Source organism: Rhinatrema bivittatum, chromosome 5 (assembly GCF_901001135.1).
Source record: "Rhinatrema bivittatum chromosome 5, aRhiBiv1.1, whole genome shotgun sequence".
Lineage (NCBI taxonomy): Eukaryota > Metazoa > Chordata > Amphibia > Gymnophiona > Rhinatrematidae > Rhinatrema > Rhinatrema bivittatum.
In genome coordinates this window covers 20,529,240-20,550,470 of record NC_042619.1, presented here as the reverse complement: position 1 = coordinate 20,550,470, position 21,231 = coordinate 20,529,240, and the positions used below count along the sequence as shown (strand labels likewise).

General features: G+C 46.7%; 1 protein-coding gene across 2 annotated transcripts in view; it reads left to right on the top strand.

The window, feature by feature from the left end:
• PAAF1 (proteasomal ATPase associated factor 1) overlaps positions 1-20,441 on the top strand; it is a 46,374-nt gene extending 25,933 nt beyond the window's left edge. For both annotated transcript variants that reach the window (XM_029602113.1, XM_029602114.1), the window contains 4 exons: positions 1,698-1,813; positions 2,802-2,884; positions 10,943-11,025; positions 19,988-20,441. In XM_029602113.1, coding sequence (XP_029457973.1) covers positions 1,698-1,813; positions 2,802-2,884; positions 10,943-11,025; positions 19,988-20,065 — 360 coding nt within the window. In that variant the 3' untranslated portion in view covers positions 20,066-20,441. The remainder of the gene's footprint in view (positions 1-1,697; positions 1,814-2,801; positions 2,885-10,942; positions 11,026-19,987) is intronic.
• Positions 20,442-21,231: the final 790 nt, after the last annotated feature.

The window sequence follows — 21,231 nt, the reverse complement described above, 5'->3', positions numbered from 1 at the left end:
CTGCGCGCCGGCGCGGACAGAAAGGCAGAGCTTGCGGTGGGGCACTGGGTGGTGAGGGTTCTCCCAGGCAGGCTGCTGAGCGAGGGAGGCAGTCCTGGGCCAGGAACTGACCCCGGGGGCTGTTAGGTTTTCTCTAAAGCTCTGACCAGGTATTCTGTTGGCATTTCAGCCTTTCTGTATTATGTGGGGAAGGGAAATAAAGATAACATGCAGCTATTGATGATTGCTTGCGAAAGCAGTATTTTAGTGGACATTTATCTTTCATAGAACAATTTCGTTATATCTTGAGAGAGATTGAACATCATTTTATGGGCCTGGCAGTTTCCTCCTCCTCCTTTCAGCTTCCAGCCCAGTTGTATCCAATCTGTACTGGGCTAGGATGCCATGAGCCTGCTTTCATAGCATGTGATGGCAGGGAGGTCTTCCAGTTAACCTCTTTACTTATTTTATTCTTTTATCTTTTGTTTATTCATGGTTTATTCTTATTGCTATTATTAGTTTAAATGCCTACTGTTTGTTAACATTGTATGTTTTATCCTATGTATTTTACAATTTGTAAAGCGTTGTGATGGCTCGTCTTAACGACGGGTATAGATAGATAAACTTGCTTTTACAGGCCAGAGACCGTTGTTTACTTCTGGCTTCCCTTCACTTCCTGGGCCCCCAGCGATTGCATCTAACAGTGGGGGGGGGGGGGGGGGGTTTGTCTGTTTTATAGTCCCCCCCCCATCTTATTTCAGCCAGCCATTGCAGGAACGGCCTTTGGCTGGAGATCATAACTCGCCGCTTCCTCCAAAACCTGGCACACGAGGGCTTGGTCACTAGGCATCACCCCCTGTGCGATCGCCGAGATCTCTCCTAAACCTCGGGGACTGTGAGTGCTGCCTCTGCAGCATCCCTGCCATCCCGAAAGCTAGGCTTGGGAATCAAATCCAGATCTCCTGCATGCCAGTCATGCCTCACTGCCATTGGGCTGGCTCTCTGAAAGGTCAATACAATGGAAGACCGACTTCAGCGTTGCAGTGTTCATGTTCTAGTGTGACATGGCCTCCCCTCCTGCCTGAGAGTTAGTTATTTTCTGGGGATTGGAAGGGAGTAGCACCACCTTTTGCTAAGTACCCAAAACCCGAGATCCTTTCCCACCTCTACCCACACGCTTGTTATATGCCCACTTACTCTATCTGTACCTAGAAAATGTTTGCAGATTTTCTAGGGCAGGTGTCGTCAGTACCACTGATGATGGAGATTTTGGTGGGTTCTGAAGAATGCCAGAGCGGGCGATCTGCTGGTTATCATGACAGCGGGCTCGATTTATAAAGGCAGTTTGGCTGCCCGCTGTGGTGTTTGGTGCGTTTCATGCAGGCCACGCACTGTGCCAGCAGCATCTTGAATTTTACAGCCGGTGGGTCGGGAGAGATTGGGCATCACTTCTTGCTCCTGAAAGGTGCCTCTTGGCCTGAGCTAAAGATGGAGGCCAGTGGATGAACAAAGGGGCGGGATTGGACATAGTTGCAGTCTGTGCCTTGAGGGGGTGCCAGGGGGATTATGATATAAGAGGAGGGGGGAAACAAGGAGCAACTTCATTGTGTCTCACCATTTTTAACAGGTGTTTCAACTCGTGGGCACAGCTGAGTGTATCTAGGAAGTGCCCTTTGGGGGGCAGTTGTTAATTGTTCCCTTTCTCCTCTCTCTCTCAGGTCTTCCTCTTCAGTGGCTCTGATGCCTTTAACTGCTGTACATTCCTGTCAAGCATCCACATCCTAGCAGGGTGCCAGGATGGCAATATATATCAGCTGGATGTGAGAAATACAGAGTGAGTATGAAGATGGCATACGCTGCGCTGGGTCTCGGGGTGGAAATGATATCCCCAGTGAATGTGAACACGCAGCACCCTACTCAGAGTCTGTGTGGGGAGGGGGGGAGTGAGAATTACACAGTGAGTGCAAGTATGTAGTACACTGCTCTGAGACTTCGGGAAGGAAAGTAGATCAGCTGGGTGTGAGAAATACAGAGATTGGGAAGATTATGTACACTGCTCAGGGTGCAAATAGATATCAGCCAGAGGTGAGAAATACTCTCTTGGTACATTTAGGAAAGAAAAGACTCCCCTTCTCCAGACTGTGTCATGGGAGGGAGCTGGGCACTGATTCTGACAGCACACGCTGGACATTGCCTCTTGATACCTGCTAAAAAAATAAAGTGAACAGAATATATCCCTTCCTAACTCAGGCCAACTGTTGCAGTGAGTCCTAGCCAAAGGCCACAAACTGCAATCGCAACATGGACTCTAGGTCTGGCCACTAGGTGTCACCATTGATCAGTGAGTGAGGACTCAGTTCTTCCAGGGCTGTGAATGCCACCTCTGTAGCATTTACCAGCTCTAGGAATTGAACCCCTCTTCTCTGCTAGGTAGTGTATAGTCCTTGCTTCCAGGTTGGCCCTGTGCTGCCTTTTTTTAAACTATTGTATATAGGCTGGGTCTGCCAATGTTTTTTTACTTGGCAATTTTTAAGAGCCTTTTCTTATCTTTTGCTAAATATTTATTACAAGATGCTTTTTATTAAATGCATTTTGGTTATTTGGGAGTTTTAGATTAATTTGTTGCTTTCCTAAAAGTTTAATTGGAAAACAGTCTGTGGTGAAGTCTCCTCAGAATGCTCCCACCTTGCCAGTGCTTATTCTCTGTAAAGGGGGCTTTTGTTGTTATCAGGATCGCACTGCCTGGAAGTGTCTTGTAAGGAGAGAGGCTTCTGATGCTCTGTGTTCAGCTGTCATAAACTCTTTCATGCCTTCTCTTTCAGGACGCCAGTGCACATCACACGCAGATCCGGGGCTCCTGTGCTTTCCCTGGTGCCTTGCAGGGAGGGATATATTGCCAGCCAAGGTAGCTACGTGCCATGTACTCTGCTGAGAGTGGTAGTGGGTGACTGCTCCAGAATGCATAGCGGGCACTGGTACTCCAGTCTCTGCCACTGAGCCAAACCCCTTTCATCTTCAGAAATACAAGGTCTGGGTGGGTGGTCATTACAAGGTCTGGGTGGGTGGTCATTACAAGGTCTGGGTGGGTGGTCATTATTCTGTAAGAGCCACGCTGAGGACCTATTAGAATGCAGGATGATTGATCACCTTGCTGCTGTGTTCTTGGTCTCTTGTCATTGGAAGGATGCTTCTTGTTGTTGTGATAGGTCTTTGTATATTTGGAGCTGGATGAGGGCCTTTGTTCTCCCATAGGGATTACGTTTCTAGACTTCTCAATCTGTGAACCTTAGCCTTGCCCACTCCCTTCCCCTACTGTCATTTTTAATAGATGGTCCCTTGCAGTGTGTGTGTGTGTAACTGCAGTAACGTATAGAATCACAGTGAGCCTCCGGAGGTGGCCCATGTACTTCCTATCTTGGTTCTAATCCCTTGCAAGCGCAGAGCTGGCTGAGGAAGATGCAGTTTTTGTTTTTTTTCAGAAGGCCTGTCTCCTGCTTTGAGATCTACTGATGTGCCAGCAGATGGACAGCTCTGTTCCTTATGTTAGGGCTTCTCAGCAAGGGTCACAGCGGGTCTTGGTTTTTCAGAATATCCACAGTGGATTGGATATGTGTGGTCTGAGCAAGGCTAATTCGCATAGTGTGGGAAGGCTTGAATTGTTAGCAGGTCTGCCTTATCCACTTCCTCTAAGTGCCTGCTGCTTACCATAGTTGGATACAGGATTCTGGGTGGACTTTAGGATTGACCCGGTTTGGCTGCTCTTATAGTTCTAAGGTAAAAGTGGCTCAGTCTAGGAATGACTTGTAAGGGCTAGTTCCCAGTACGTACAGGATCAGTCCAGAGAAGTGGGTTGTGTATCCCTACCAGCAGAGGGAGTCGGAGAACCAAAACTTTGGGCACTGCCATATATACCAGAGTGCCACCTGCAGTTAGCCAGTATTTCTCTGACTCCAGCAGAGGGTAGAGATACACTCCTGCAGTTTTGCAGTTTAGGTTTTTTCAGTTAGCATTTTTTCTGGAACTTGCAGCGCTTCCTGAGGTGTTAGGCACCTTTGTGGGCCATCCCTCAGAGGAAGCCGGGCGTCCGGGGGATTGGGAAACCCTGTCTGAGTCTCACCTACCTCGAGTCGGTGGGTGACTTCCAGGGGCTCCTGGTTTCTCCCCACCGACACTGCTGCAGCTGCTCCTTCCATCCCTGCTTCAGCATCTTGAGTAAAGTTTATTCACCAAAAAAAAAAAAAAAAGCATTCAAAGTTTCATCGCGAGGCTGGCCGGCTGCCTTCGGATCGGAGGTAAGGAGTCAGCACAGGGGGATCGGGTCTGCTAAGACCGGGAAGGCAGGCTGTTAGCAAGGTGTTCCTTCCACTCCCGGGGCTCCAGGTTACATCGAAGGAGAGGGGGTGAATTTTTTCAGACCCGGTTGGGGTCCTTTCGTGACAGGAACAGATTTTTTTTTCCCTTCCTTTCCTCCTCTTTTGGCGCTTTTTCGTCGCAGCTGAGCTCAGTGGGGGTTTTCTTCGGTTTTTTTTGGGGGGGCCGGCTTTAATCCGACCTGTCTCCTGTTAATTTATTCCCGCATCGTGGCTGCACTCTCTCTCCCCCATAGTTGGCCGCTGCTTCCTGGCCTGGTTTTCCCGCATCGGGGCTGCGAGCGGGTGTTGGATATTCGCGGCCTTCTCCCTCTTAGCACCGCGTGGCGGCGCACCTTTCCCGATGGGCCTGCGCTCGAAATCACTGGTCTGCCGTGTGTGTGGTACACGGTGTCCTACTTGTACCTCAGAGTCGAGGGACTCCTTGGGGTCGGAGGGCCTTTCCCAGGCAGAGGGGCCAAGTGTTCTAGACAGGGACTCACAGGTGGAGGATGCTCCTCCCATTTTGGCACCTAAAGGGGCGGTCTCCATAGGGAGTGATGGCACGGTGCCCCCAGTCCCCACCCCCCCCACCCCCCGGAGGGGGAGGGGGGGTCCGGAGGGTTTTTCCCCGGAATTTGTACTCCTCATGCATGAGGCGTTTTTGGCTCGCAAGCATGCGCCAGTTAATCGGCCCGGTCCCCAAGGGGACGTGTAGGGCACCCGCTGGAGAAACAAACTCGGGGTGTGGACTCAGGTCCACTCCCCGTGGATCAGCCCCATCAGAGAGATGTTGGGGCACAGGCTCCTCAGGGCCCGAGCCTGGGATCATGTATGACTCCACTCACGGGGGTGACTGCGGGGACAGACCCGGACCAGGCGGATGTAGATACTGCTGTTTCAGATGACCAGGAGACCCTGTCGGCGGAAGGTGACTATCCGAATGTGGTCAGACTGTTTTAAAAGGGATGAGCTGCGCCCTCTCATTCCTCAAGTTTTGGAGGTGCTAGGGCTTAAGATTTCCCAGGAGGAATTGGACAATGAAGGGGTTAACCCTATTCGAGATGGCATTAGGGAGCCCACTACATCTTTCCTTTGCCAAAGAAAGTACAAAAGCTGGTGAACAGGGAGTGGGAGGCTCCTGACGCTGGACTGAAGGTCGGCAGAGTGATGGCGATATCCCCTGTCAACGGACGTGTTGGATCTGCTCAAGGTTCCTAAGGTGGACGCTGCGGTCTCGGCGGTCACTAAGAAGACCACAATCCCGGTGGCTGGGGCGGCAGCACTGAAGGACGTGCAGGATCGGAAGCTGGAGATCCAGTTGAAGCGAGCCTGTGAAGTCTCAGCTCTGAGTTTACACTTGGCGATCTGCGCTAGCCTTATGCAGAGAGCATGCCTGTGTTGGGTTCAGGAGACTATGGCCAGTGCTGGTGCCAGCAGCAGCAGGGCGTTACAGTCCGCCCGTTTAGAGGCCGGTATCGCTTATGTAGCGGATGCACTGTATGATCTAGTGCGGACCTTGGCGTGAAGTATGTTGGCCATGGTTTCCGCACAACGGCTCCTCTGGCTGAGGAACTGGGCGGCGGATTTGTCTTCTAAATACCAGCTGTACAATCTGCCATTTTAAGGGCAAACTTCTTTTCGGTGAGGACCTGGACCAATTGGTAAAGTTGTTGGTGGAATCCAAGGGCAGTCGTTTACCAGAAGACAGGAAATCTTCTAAGAAGACCTTTCCACCTCAAACTCATTTTCGGGACAGCCGTCGATACAGGACTAGTAGATGTACTACAACGACCTCTTCTAAGCCAACACCAGGTCGTCTACAGTCCTTTTGCAGGGGTCATCGTCCCGGGAGAGACTTGGGGCGTCTGGGTACTGGAGCCAGCAAGCCCTCCCAATGAAGCCACGAACACCCATTCCATTGTAGAAGCTGTTGGAGGCAGATTATCCAACTTTTACACGGAATGGGCAAGGATTACATCAGACCGCTGGGTCTTAAAGGTCATCAGGGACGGCTACGCTTTGGAATTCTCGCGGCCGGTCCGGGAGGTCTTTGTAGAGTCCCGGGTGGCCTCCCTCAGCAAGCGCGAGGCGGTCCGGGTAATCCTGTGATGACTTCTCGACCTCAGAGCGATTGTTCCAGTCCCGAAGGCGCAACGGGGCCGGGACCGTTATTCCATTTATTTTGTGGTCCCCAAAAAGGAGGGCACGTTTTGCCCCATCCTTGACCTGCAGAAGGTGAACCGCTGCCTTCGAATTCCACGTTTGGGTAATTGCCAGGTTCTTGTGGCCTGGTTTTTGGCATCTGTTGGAAACAGGATGCTGGGCTTGATGGACCCTTGGTCTGTCCTGGCATGGCAATTTCTTATGTTCTTATGGATGGAAACCTTGCGGACGGTGATGCCGGCAGTTCGGAAAGGAGAATTTTTGGCATCCTTGGACCTTATGGAAGTGTTATCTAAAGGAAAACACAGCTGTAATAGTTAACTTTGAGACTTTATTAGGGAAAGACAGAGACAAAGGGAATAGAGACAGATACTGGAACAAAGTACAGATAAGTTTGTTCCAGGGAGCGACAGGTCCATACAAATGTATAATTACCAAGTCCCTCAAAGTTCCAGTAATGTGTAGAACCTTTTATACCTTCCATACTGACCAATCAGAACATACTGAGAGTGTTATTTCTAGATAAGTGCAGGGCTTCTGATTTGGGAATATATTAGACCAATCAGCTAATGGGTCTGGGGTGTTGGCCGCATTCCAGCACGTAGCAGAGTCCTTTGTGTCCTTTAATTTCAAACTAGCCTTCTTGAATACAGCAGAGATGAGGTGCTTCAGAAAGTCAGTGCATAATATCACATCAGAAGCGTATCTTCATATAACTATCCGATTGAGTCACCAGAGGTTCTTGCGTTTCAAATGTTGGGACAGCATTTTCAGTTTCGAGCCCTTCCCTTTGGTCTCGCCACAGCCCCCCTGAACGTTTACGAAAGTGATGGTGGTGGTAGCAGCATTACTTTGGAAGGAAGGAATCTTGGTACATCCATACCTGGACGACTGGTTGATTTGCGCAAAGTCTCGGGAGGAATGCGAGAGGTCGGTCCACACAGTGATGACCACGTTGCGGTTTTTAGGGTGGGTGGTCAACGTCCAGAAAAGTCACTTGGAACCCACCCAGGAGCTGGTTTATCTGGGAGCTCAATTCGATACCTTACGAGGCAAAGTGTTTCTATCGGCGGGTCGAATAGTGAAGTACAAGATCAGGTCCACTCCCTTTTTATGGAGACTGTCTCCCACAGTGTGGCATCATCTTCAGGTCCTGGGCTCCATGGCTTCCACCTTGGGCATGGTTCCCTGAGCATTTGCTCTATTGCAGCCGTTACATCGTGCACTGTTGGTTTGGTGGAGTCCAGTGTCGGAACAATTTCATCTACCAATGCCACTCCTTCGGGAGTCCAGAGCCAGTCTGTCATGGTGGCTGTCGTGCAAAAATCTGGAGCGGGGGGTGGACTTGGACACCCCAAATTGGCTAATCATCTCCACCGATGCTAGCCTCACCGGTTGGGGAGTGATGTGCGGAGAGAAGTCAGCTCAAGGTCTTTGGTCGGAGACGGAAAGCTCGTGGTCCATCAATAGTCTCGAGACGAGGGCAGTGTGGCTGGCCTTGCAAGCTTTCCTCCCCTGGATTCAGGGCAAAATGGTGTGAGTTTTCTCAGACAATGTGACGACAGTAGCGTACATCAACCAACAAGGCGGCACGTGCAGTCCCGCGGTGGCACCAGAGGCCTGCCTATTGTTCACCTGGGCAGAGGGTCATCTCGGGGGCATCGCCACATCTCATGTCGCAGGGGTAGAGAACATTCAAGCGGACTTTCTTAGCAGACAACAATTCGATCCAGGGAGTGGGAGCTGTCTGCCGACGCGTGGAACCACATTTGCGCCAGATGGGGAGTGCCTCAGTTGGACCTGATGGCGATGCAGTCAAATGCGAAGATAGAGCGTTTCCTCAGTCGTCGCCGAGAGCAGGGATCGGTGGGCATCGACGCTCTCATGTGTCCGTGGCCCACAGGAATTCTTCTGTGTGTCTTTCCTCCCTGGCCTCTCATAGGTTGGCTTCTTCATCGGATAGAACTCCACCCAGGACGGGTGGTACTAGTGGCGCCAAAGTGGCCACACAGGCCATGATTCACGGATCTTGTGCGTTTGGCTCTCGAAGGACTATTACTGTTGGCCCATCTGCCGCGTCTACTTCGACAAGGACCCATATTTTCGGACCGGGAGGATCACTTCTCTCTCACGGCTTGGCTTTTGAGAGGCGACGTTTACGCTTAAAAGGCTACTCCGAACAGGTCATTTCCACTCTTTTGCCCGCGCGACGGCCGGCCACCTCTATGGCCTATGTTAGGGTCTGGAAGGTTTTGAGTTGTGGTGTACCCTTCAGGGGTCCCATGGGTGTTGGATTTTCTGCAACAGGGGCTCGCTAAGGGGTTGGCGTTCAGTTCTCTCCGGGTACAGGTAGCGGCTCTGGGGGCCTTGCGGGGCCGGTTCAACGGCTATTCCTTGGCAGTGCACCCGGACATTGCCCGCTTTTTGAAGGGGATCAAACATTTGCGACCTCCAGTGAGACCGGTTAGTCCGGACTGGGACCTGAACTTAGTACTCCGGGTGTTCTGCGGCGTTCTGTACGAGCCTCTTCGCTGGTCTTCCCTGAAGGATCTGACTTTGAAGACTGTGTTTTTAGTGGCCATTTGCTCGGCCCATCGAATTTCAGAATTGCAGGTGCTAACATGTCGAGACCCCTTTTTGCAGATTTCCGACGATTGGGTGTCGTTGCATACTGTTCCGTCCTTTGTTCCTAAGGTGGTTACGTCCTTTCACGTAAATCAGATGGAGTTGCCGGGGTTTCCACATTGGTCCCAGAACTCTCCTCAGGACAGGAAGCTTCATTACTTAGATGTTTGACGTGCCTTGTTACGGTATCTGGAGGTTACCAATGATTTCTGACATTCTGACCATGTGTTCGTTCTCTTTGGTGGTCTGAAGAAGGGAGATAAGGCGTCTAAGGCGATCATCTCTCGATGGACTAGAGAAGCCATTTGTTCAGCATACATAGCTCGGGGTCGGCAAGTCCCCTCGGGTCTCAGAGCTCATTCTACTACCTGGGCAGAGTGTCAATTATTGTCGCCACAGGAGATCTGCAGGGTGGCAGTGTGGTCTTCTCTTCACACTTTCACTAAGCATTATTGATTGGATGTTAAAGCGGCGGAAGACTCGCCCTTTGGTGAAGGGGTTTTGCGTGCGGGTCTTTCGGGTTCCTGCCCAGTGTAGGGTGGCTTGGGTACATCCCACTTCTCTGGACTGATCCTGTACGTACTGGGAAAAGAAAATTGGTTTTTACCTGCTAATTTTCGTTCCAGTATTACTCAGGATGAGTCCAGAGGCCCACCCCTTACTTCAGATTCCGAAAGACTGTTGGCTAGCGTTTTGCCTATGCTTATTTTACGAGGCTCCTTTTGAAGTATGATTGTTGGAGCAGTTGTTTTGACTTTTGTCTTGAGCGGCGAGGTAGTCTGGGTTGTTGGTGCTAACTCCCACTTCTTTCTTAGGTTCTCATGGGCTTGGGTACAGGACAATACTGGCTAACTGCAGGTGGCACTCTGGTATATATGGCAGTGCCCAAAGTTTTGGTTCTCTGACTCCCTCTGCTGGTAGGGATACACAACCCACTTCTCTGGACTGATCCTGAGTACTACTGGAACGAAAATTAGCAGGTAAGAATCAATTTTCTTTTCTGTCCAACTCTGATAGACACTGCCATTTTTCACTAAATCTTCAATAAATAGTGATATATATTTTCAAGTTCACATATACGTTGTGCCTGCAGTCTGTGTATCACGTTTCAGAAAACGTACACAGCCTTTCCCTTTGAAAACTGCTCAGGTATAAAGTTCCCTTTCTCATCAGTGTGGGTAGAATTTTGCTTGAAAAGTGCATGTGGCAATTTGGAAATGCAAACCGTGCTTTCACTTTACCTCCCCGACCTAAATACGCCCCTAGGAATGCCACCTTTGAATGTGCTGCATTGTGGGAGATAGCAGAGGGTTTTGTGTTTCCGGAAGGCTTCTAACATTGAATGGCCGCCATGCTGATGATCGGTGAATAGCATTGCTAGCTTTTTAACACCAGCAAGGGCCAGCGTATGCTCCCCGTGGATCCTTTCTCTCCATTTCCTGACCCCCAACAGAGATAGACACCCCTGTGCTAGGAATGGGTAATTCCGCTAGTTAGATTATTTTTTTTATTTATTTTTTATTTATTAAGGCTTTTATATACCGAATTTCTTGATACAAATCAAATCAATTCGGTTTACAATGAACTAAGTAGAATATACAATTAACCAATCAACAAGAGATACAGAGCATACAGTTACATTATAACAAGGAAGCCTTAACTTGTCCCCAAACACTAAACAGGGCTGGCATACAACATGAAGTCCAGTGGCCCTGTGATACTGTAGCTGAACAGTGTTGCTATGATGTGTGCGATATTTCTGAATTTTGTTGATGTGTGAGTATTGGTGCACGTGAAGTAACTTGTCATTTCCTGGGTTTCAGGTGATGGCAGCTGTTTTATTATTCAACAAGACCTCGATCATGTAATTGAGCTCACAGAACCTGACTCTGATCCTGTCTATAAGGTGAAACAGTTGGCGGTTATTTATTTGTGAACCAACAAAAAACTGGCCTGCTTTCATGTTGCGTGTGTCGTGCATCTGATACTGGTGTGGGCCTAGAAAAATTCCCTTACCTACATGTTACCTGAACAAGTGGGTGGTTGACTATCTTGATAGCCAGCCTGAAGCCCGCTGGCTGAATATCTGATCTAATGTAATCTAGACTAAGTTCCTGTACATACCCAGATCAGTCCAGACAAGTGGGTTTTGCAACCCTACCAGCAGATAGAGGCAGAGAACAAAAACTTTGCGGCACTTCTACATAACCAAGAGTGCCACCTGCAGTCCCTCGGTATTTCTCTGTTTCCAGCAGATGGTGGAGGTGGAAACCTGCAGTTCTGACTGAAAGTTTGGAGATAATGAAGAGAAGTTGATAGCTCCCTGAGATGTTAGGTTCCTTTGTGGGCCGTCCCTTGGGTTAAGCCAGGCATCCAGGGGAGTTGGAAACTCATGCATGTTGTAGTCTATTGCTTCCTGAGGTTTTAATAGCCAGGGGACTGGCTCCCTCTTACCTCCAACAGCTCCCCCTGCTAGCCACTGCCCTTTTTCTTTGTTCATTAAGCTAAGAAAAAAAGATATTTTTTTTAGGAAAAAGAACTGTTTAGGAAAAGAACTGTTTATGCTTGAACTACTTAGTTAACCATCTATGCTAATCAATGGTGTATTATCTCGCTATACTCTTAGGATAACTCTGTTTAACCTAATTCTTCCTCTTTCAATTGTCCTGTTTTGTAATCCCTGTTTATTGTAACTTTCTCTCTTTTGGTTATTGGTTTCCCTTGGTTATAATGTAAACCGGTACGATAAGACATTGTCTTGAGCATCGGTATAGTAAAAGAATCTAAATAAATAAATAAATAGGAAGGGGAAAGTAGAGCAGGGTTGTTTGTTCCTGTGAGGCTGGGAGATTCAGTCTGGGGCGTTCGGTCAGCGGGAGCTGCTAGGGCCCGCAGGAGGAAGAGCTGAAGGAGTCTGCTGCTGGTTCCTTGTTTCCCCAGCGGGGAAAGCTTGTTGTGCAATCAGCTCGGGATGCAGATCGTTTCGGCCGCTGCGTCCTGCCAGGTGTGGCTTGAGCTGAAGCGTTCATGCATTTTTGCCGGATCAGTGCAGCAGTCACATGGTATGGCCTATTTCGGTGTCAGTGCACTCTGGCTGTGTTGCGCATCTTGCTGCTTGGTGGATGGCACCTAAGTTGCTCATAGCAGCTTGCAGGGCCTGCGGGCTCTAGTCGGCTCATCTTAATTCCTGCTGTCTCTGCACAGGCTGCGTATCAAGAGTGGAGGGAACCTCTGCGGGCAGCTCCAAAGAGAGAAGGGCCTCCTGATCGGGGGGGCACACGGGTTCTGTTGTGCCCGCTGGGAATTGCATCCTGAGGTCTTCCCCCTGCCGGAAAACCGGAGATTCCCCTCCCCCTCTCTCCCCTATGGTGTAGGAAGCTGAGAAGGATCAGGAGGGAGGTGTGGGATCAGATGGCAGTCTTCTCTCACATGGTACCGAGGAACCAGAGGAGTTTTCTCCAGAATTTGTCCTGCTGTTACACAGAGCCTTCCTGGCACAAAAGGGTGCAGGAGAGAAGTCATCCAAAGAGAGACGGATAGGTACCCTGTCCAAGCGGCCAAGGCTGGAGTCGGCAAGAGGTGCAGGAGATCGGCTTAAGTGCCGGGGCTTGCAGCGTGCTGGTGCCGAGAGTGATACCAGGGATATGGATGATTCTGCCACCCCTCAGGGAGCGGACCTGGATGTGGACTCAGATGGGAGTCAGAATTCCAATCCGGATGCGGGCAAAGATGATCCTGATCCAGACAAACCTCGGGATGACCCTAGGGTGGTCCGTCTGTTTAAGAAGGCGGAGCTCCGTCCCCTCATCCCTCAGGAGTTGGGGGTTAAGTTGACTCAGGAAGAGTCCAACAATGAGGGAGTGAATCCAGTTCTAGATAGGCTGTGTGGTCCTCCCAGTGCCTTCCCATTGCAAGAAGATTCAGAAGCTGATCAGCTGGGAGTGGGATTTCCCGGAAGCAGGCTTGAAGGTCAGTAGACAAAGATCTATCCTTTAATGGAGGAAAACCTGGATGCAGCGGTCTCAGCGGTGACTAAGAAACTACGATCCGTGTAGCGGGTTCAGCCACTCTGAAGAATGTTCAGGACCACAAGCTAGAGATTCAGCTAAAGTGCATGTTTGAGGTGTCTGCCTTGACAGTGTGTGGCAGCCTGATGCGGCGTGCTTGTTTGTGCTGGGTTCAGAAAGCACAGGTGCTCAGTCCTTGGCAGTCTGCGTGCTTGGAGGCCGGAGTGGCCTATGTGGCAAATGCGCTGTATGATTTGGTGCATATGTCCGCCAGGAGCATGGTCATGGCAGTGGCGGCACGCAGGCTTTTCTGATTTCACAATTGGTTAGCGGACCTGTGGTCCAAGTCCCAGCTATGTAATCTGCCTTTTAAAGGAAGACTTCTATTTGGCAAGGATATGGATCAGCTGATGAAGTCTTTTACGGGGAGTGGGCCAAGATCATCTTGGACCGGTGGGTTCTGGATGTGGTAAGAGACAGTTGCATGTTAGAATTTTTTTGCCCAGTCGGGGAGGCCTTTTTGGAGTCCCCACCCCTAGGTTGCGAAACAAACAAGGGGCGATGGAGGGAACTCTGCAGAAGTTGCTAAGGTTGGACGCAATAGTCTCAGTCCCTCCGGATGAGTGAAGTTGGGGGAGGTACTCCATTTATTTCGTGGTTCCCAAGAAAGAGGGCACTTTTCGACACATTCTGAGCTTGCAAAACGTAAACATAGCCTCATGGGTTCCATGTTTTCGCATAGAGACGTTGCTTACAGCGATAGCAGCGGTCTTGGACCTGACTGAGGTGTTCCTTCATATTCCTTTTCGAAAGAATCATCAGAAGTTTCTGCGATTCATGGTGCTTCCTTTTGAGCCCTTCCTTTTGGGTTGGCTATGGCTCCCCACACCTTCACGAAGGTGATGATGGTAGTGGCGGCAGCCTTGAGATGAGAGGAAATCCTGGTCCATCCATATCTAGATGATTGGCTGATTCAGGCAAAGATGGAGGAAAAGTGCAGTCATTCATACAAAGAGAGATGGATACCCTGAGGTCCCTGGGCTGGGTGATCAATGTAGCAGAGTCACCTGGTTCCATCTCAGTTGTTGGAGTATCTAGGGAGACCTTTTAGATACCCAGAAGGGCAAAATGTTTCTTACAGCGGACAGGTTGTCAAAGATGCAGGCACAGGTGATGCGTCTGAGCCTGTCAGTGCTGAAGGTCTGGGATCACTTGCAAGTGCTGGGATCCAAGGCCTTGATGTTGGATTTGGTTCCATGGACCTTTGCTCACATGCATCCATTGTAAAACAGCTCTTTTGTCCAGGTGGAATCCATTGTCAGAGGAGTATCAGCTGCCGTCTTTAGTCTTTCCTCATAGAGGAGCCTCATAGGGGAGCCTTTATCATTTTGGTTGCCCTTCTCTGTACCTTCTCCATCACAACTATATCTTTTTTGAGATGCGGAAACCAGAATTGTACACAGTATTCCAGGTGCGGTCTCACCATGGAGCGATACAGAGGCATTATGACATTTATTCACCATTCCCTTTCTAATAATTCCCAACATTCTGTTTGCTTTTTTGACTGCCGCAGCACACTGAATAGACTATTTCAATGTGTTAGCCACTATAACGCCTAGATCTCTTTCTTGGGTGCTAGCTCCTAATATGGAACCTAACATTGTGTAACTATAGCATGGGTTATTTTTCCCTATATGCATCACCTTGCACTTATCCACATTAAATTTCACCTGCCATTTCGATGCCTAATTTTCCAGTCTCACAAGGTCTTCCTGCAAGTTATCACAATCTACTTGTAATTTAACTACTCTGAACAATTTTGTATCATCTGCAAATTTGATTACCTAACTCGTCGTATTTCTTTCCAGATTATTTATAAATATTGAAAAGTACGGATCCCAATATAGATCCCTGAGGCACTCCACTGCCTACTCCCTTCCACTGAGAAAATTGTCCATTTTAATCCTACTCTCTGTTTCCTGTCTTTTATCCAGTTTGTAATCCACGAAAAGACATCGCCACCTATCCCATGACTTTTTACTTTTCCTAGAAGCCTCTCATGAGGAACTTTGTCAAACGCCTTCTGAAAATCCAAATACACTACATCTACCGGTTCACCTTAATCCACATGTTTATTAACTCCTTCAAAAAAGTAAAGCAGATTTGTGAGGCAAGACTTGCCTTGGATAAAGCCATGCTGACTTTGTTCCATTAAACCATGTCTTTCTATATGTTCTGTGATTTTGATATTTAGAACACTTTCCACTATTTTTCCTGGCACTGAAGTCAAGTTAACCGGTCTGTAGTTTCCCGGTTCGCCCCTGGAGGCCTTTTTTAAATATTGGGGTTACATTAGCTACCCTCCAGTCTTCCGGTACAATGGATGATTTTAAAAATAGGTTACAAATTTTTACTAATAGGTCTGAAACTTCATTTTTTAGTTCCTTCAGAATCCTGGGGTGTATACCATCCGGTCCAGGTGATTTACTACTCTTCAGTTTGTCAATCAGGCCTACCACATCTTCTAGGTTCACGGTGATTTGGTTCAGGCCATCCTAATCATTACCCATGAAAACCTTCTCCAGTATGAGTACCTCCCCAACATCCTCTTCAGTAAACACTGAAGCAAAAAAATCATTTAATCTTTCCACGATGACCTTATCTTCTCTAATTACCCCTTTAACCCCTCGATCATCTAATGGTCCAACTGACTTCCTCACAGGCTTTCTGCTTCGGATATATTTTTTAAAGTTTTTACTGTGAGTTTTTGCCTCTTCAGCCAACTTCTTTTCAAATTCTGTCTTAGCCTGTCCTATCAATGTCTTTAACTTGCCAACGCTTTTACATTATCCTATTTTTTTCTGTTGGGGCCTTCTTCCAATTTTTGAATGAAGATCTTTTGGCTAAAATAGCTTCTTTCATCTCCCCTTTTAACCATGCCTGTGATCGTTTTGCCTTTCTACCTTTCTTAATGTGTGGAATACATCTGGACTGTACTTCTAGGATAATATTTTTTAACAATGACCACGCCTCTTGCACACTTTTTACCTTTGTAGCTGCTCCTTTCAATTTTTTTCTAACAATTTTTCTCATTTTATCAAAGTTTCCCTTTTGAAAGTTTAGCACGAGAGCCGTGGATTTGCTTACTGTCCCCCTTCCAGTCATTAATTCAAATTTGATGATCACTATTGCCAAGCGGCCCCACAACCGTTACCTCTCTCACCAAATCCTGTGCTCCACTGAGAATTAGATCTAAAATTGCTCCTTCTCTTGTCAGTTCCTGAACCAATTGCTCCATAAAACTGTAATTTATTCCATCCAGGAACTTTATCTGTCTAGCATGTACCGATGATACATTTACCCATTCAATATTGGGGTAATTGAAGTCTATACAACTAACACAAGGAGGAGTCAGTTAACCACCACAACCAAAATCTCACAATATCAAGATGGAACAAAATGAAATTTATTAATGATAGCCTAAGAAGGTGTCAGCAAGCCTGACGTTGTGTGACTTATTCAAGACACCAACCGGTCTTCTCAATCATTCACCTTCTATATATTTTATTAAATTCAAAAATATTTTTTGTTGAAATTTTCTATTTTTACTTAAAACAGTCCTCCATCAATGATAAATTTAAAAAATTGGTTAAGAGTCTTTCATTGATGGAGGACTGTTTTAAGTAAAAATAGAAAATTTCAACAAAAAATATTTTTGAATTTAATAAAATATATAGGTGAATGATTGAGAAGACCGGTTGGTGTCTTGAATAAGTCACACAACGTCAGACTTGCTGACACCTTCTTAGGCTATCATTAATAAATTTCATTTTGTTCCATCTTGATATTGTGAGATTTTGGTTGTGGTGGTTAACTGATGACTCCTTGTGTTAATAGTTGTGTATCACTGTATTGAGTCATGGAGGCAGAAGCCATTGTCCCTTTGAAGACCTTAAGTTTCTCTGATGCCGATTTGCAAGCTTTACTTACACAACCATCGTCGTTTTCAACATCTACTGAATCTGCTTCACCTGACATACAGTGGTTTACACTTCAAAAATTATTGCGTCGGTCCATCCGCACTAATTCACGGGCTGTCATATGAAAAGCAAAAATTGGTTAAGAGTCTATCATTGATGGAGGACTGTTTTAAGTAAAAATAGAAAATTTCAACAAAAAATATTTTTGAATTTAATAAAATAAATAGAAGGTGAATGATTGAGAAGAACGGTTGGTGTCTTGAATAAGTCGCACAACGTCAGGCTTGCTGACACCTTCTTAGGCTATCATTAATAAATTTCATTTTGTTCCACCTTGATATTGTGAGGTGTGGGGTAATTGAAGTCTCCCATTATTGTGTTATTTGAAGTTTTCTATTAGTTTTTGCCGTTTGGATATCTCTTTGTGGTGTTCGGTGGAGCAAAGATAGGAGAGAGAGCCTCTAAGGCTACCATTTCGAAATGGCTGAAGGAAGCCATTTGCTCGACCTACATTTGTAAGGGTTGTGAGATTCCAATGGGCTTCAAGGTGCATTCGGCTAGAGCACAGGCAGCCTCTTGGGTGAAATGTCAGTTGGTGTCTCCCCAGGAGATTTGTAGGGCCACGGTGTGGCCCTCGCTTCATACTTTCCCCAAGCATTACAGATTAGATGTTCGGGTGCAAGAGGAGAAAGCCTTCAGTGAAAGTGTGCTAAGAGCAGGCCTTTTGGGTCCCCGCCCGATGTAGAGGTGCTTTGGTACATTCCACTTGTCTGGACTGATCTGGGTATGAACAGGAAAGGAAAATTGGTCCTTACCCTGCTAATTTTTCCTTCCTGTAATACCACAGATCAGTCCAGAGAGCTGTCCTGTTTTGCTGCCGAAAGACTGAATTCCTGGTTATGGAATTCACCGTATATCAGAAGTGCTACAACTGGTTTAAGAGTTTTTATATGTCAGTGTGTTTTCCAAATCAGGGGTTTCCAACCCTCTGTTTTCGGTTCGCCCTATAAAGGGGAAGGTTATCTACTTTTTGGCTTGGGTACAGGTCGGTACCGAGGGACTGCAGGTGGCACTCTCTGTTATGTAGCAGTGCCTCAAAAATTTGTTCTCTGTCTCCATCTGCTGGCAGGGCTGCAAAACCCACTTGTCTGGACTGATCTGTGGTATTACAGGAACAAAATTTAGCAGGTAAGAATCAATTTTCCTTTATCTGAGTACCTTTAAGGTGTATTTATCTACCGAGGTACCTTAGTCCTCCCAACACTTAATGTCATTGCTTCCAGGACAAACTACAACTGTGCCCTGGGAGTGCCCATAGCACTGACATTTTTTAGTTTTGGGGGTTTTTTGTTTTTTTTTTGTCTACATAACTTTCTATGCAACAATTTTTTTTTTTTTAATTATTTTATTTTAAAGGCATGAACTATACAAATGTACCAAAACAGTGCATAATGGTACATAAAGGTATAACAGAGCAGCACACATACAGAATAAGCAGCTGAGGCAACACTGTACAAAGTGAATATCCAAGAAAAAAAATAGTGAAATAGAAAATTCACCCTCTTTCCCCCCCCCTCCCCTTGCAAGAAAAAAGCTAGTTGCCATCTGTGAGCCTGCCCCATGACCAATATTCTCCCCAGACCTGCTCGCATCTGTCCACACTTTCCACTGAAGCAATCTCTGCTACAGTGATTTTCCAGTGATCTAAGCAAAGTGTAGATTTCCAGAAGAAAGCAGTGGTTCTCCTTGCAGTGTTTAACAGATGAGCTACAAATATCCACTTTACCGCTATAACAGAACCCGGCTTCCATCAGTTCAGCAAGCAAAATGCAGCAGGAAGGACCATAGTCTGATTGCTAATCTCTTGGATGTCTCTATGCACAGCAGCCCAAAACATGGCTGCTATCCTACAGTAAGAGGCTTCTCGTCCACACCTCCTCCAACACGGTGGGCTAGAAGCCCTGAATTTAACAAAGAACAGTGGATATTTAACCATGCGCGTTCTAGTTTTCTTGCAAATAGTTTTGAAATGGAGCACCAGACTGCAAGGAGAGGTCCATATTCCAGGTCCTTGCAGCGATTTGACCGGACAAAATATAGCCAGTGGGTGGAGGGAGCAGGGGAGAGGTTTTGGGAGTTTGTGTGACTAACGCTAAGAAGTTTTAGGAGCCTAGAAAAAATGTTTTGCCTTGCTCTTTTGTTCCATTTTACTTGTTTTTGTTTTGCCCTTTTTCTTTTTTTTACTTTTTTAAATATTTTGTATTCTTTTCTTTACTTGTCTGAATTTTGGGCACCAGGTGCCAACTTTTAGATGCCCAGGTAACCATGATCCTAGGATTTTTCCAGCCCTGTATGATATAGTGAAAGAGTTCCTCTCTTCTTTAAGATGCAATAAGAAGCAATGTGAATTATCTTTATTAAAAATTGTTAATTGCCTAAGAATGACTAAGTTATGTAATAAAACATACATAACAAATAATCAAAATTGCATAAATGCATAAAAACATAACATAAAAGCTACTTGCCTCACAGTTACAATAACATTAGCTAAAAGACGTACAGACCTCTGATGCCATAAAAACTACTAGCCCGATGGAGTAACAATAAGTCACTAAAATGCATTCAGACCTCTGATACACCAAACCAGCTTAATACAATCCCGAGAATCATGAATACCCCCCAAAAAAAAGGTCTTAAGCATTGACTTAAAAGTTTTAACACTGTTGTGTTGCCTGATTTGAAGCCCTCATCATGTTCCTCCCTATTGCATTTTAAGGAAAAGCGGAAGCCTTAGGTGGAAGAGATGGCTTTACACAGATGTGTTTGAATATTCCATTACTGGAGTAATACAGTAGTTTGCCTTTTTTTTTTTTTTTTGTAGGTGGCGTCGTGGGAGAAACTGGTATATACCTGCTGCAGGGATGGCATAATAAGGAAATACCTGCTCTCAGACCTTTGATCTCCAGGCTCCCAACCGTTCTGTGAGACCTGTGAAAAATGTTCCTTGCTTCTGTGTACACGAATTTCAGGGACACAACAAGGACTCGTCCGTACTCATTCTTGGCAGCAGGAATGCCTTGAGTGAGGACCACTGCTGTTTGGAGGCTGCCAGCACCCATGCTTGCTCAAAAGGACACAACTTAAAAATTGGTAGCATTTTTTGTTTAGATTTTAAAAGGAAAGAGCATTATATTCTTAAGACATTTTTTGACTTTGAAATGTATTTATGAACATATTTTAGCTATGTGTTACTTTTTGTTATGTCTAAGAAAATAGAAAAATGCTGGTTTGCGAGTGCTGTACGGATTGGAAATAAATCCTATTTATTTTGATAATCCTTCTGGTCAGATGGTATGTTAAGCCCTTGTATGGCCTCTTTTGCTTCCTGTGAGGAGCGCAATATTCCTGCAACGTTTCATTTCATTTTATATTTATCGACTGCCTTATTCCTAAAAAAAAAAATAGAACTCAGAGCAAATTCCTTTCCCTATATGTACCCAGATCAGTCCAGACTCCTGAAGTTTGCCTTCCTGCCAGCAGATGGAGACAGAGTTTCACTGACACTGTACATAACCCAGTGTGCCACTTGCAATCCCTCAGTATTTCTCTGTCTCCAGCAGATGGTGGAGGTGCAAAACCTGCAGTGTTGGAGAGAGAGAGAAAAAAAAAAAGATTGAGACAACAATTCTGGAACCTCCCAGGGGATTGTGAGGTCCTGGTGGAGCCACCCTCCCTGGTTTCAGGTGGACAAGCAGGGGGTTGGTGACCTTTCTGATAGTTCGGTCCAGAGCTCTGTGGGGTGGACATCTGGTGGTTCAGATCCCTCATCCCCCATGAGACAGTGGTGGAATCTGGCGTTTCTGCACTGCAAGTCCAGTGGAGCAAGGACGTGTCCCTTTTATATGGTTTGTCCTGGGCTGGGTCACTAAAGTTTGGTGAAAGGAGACTGATATAGCCAGTGGTCTGGCTCTTTTCTGATCTGCCATGCAGCCTGCTCTCCTGGAACCTGAACCTCTGCACCAAAAGAAAATGTTGGTTTCTATGTATCTTTATTTGTTCTCAGAGTTAAAAAAAAAAAAAAAAAAAGAGAGAGAGAACAAGGAATTAGTTAGAGGAATCTGTGCA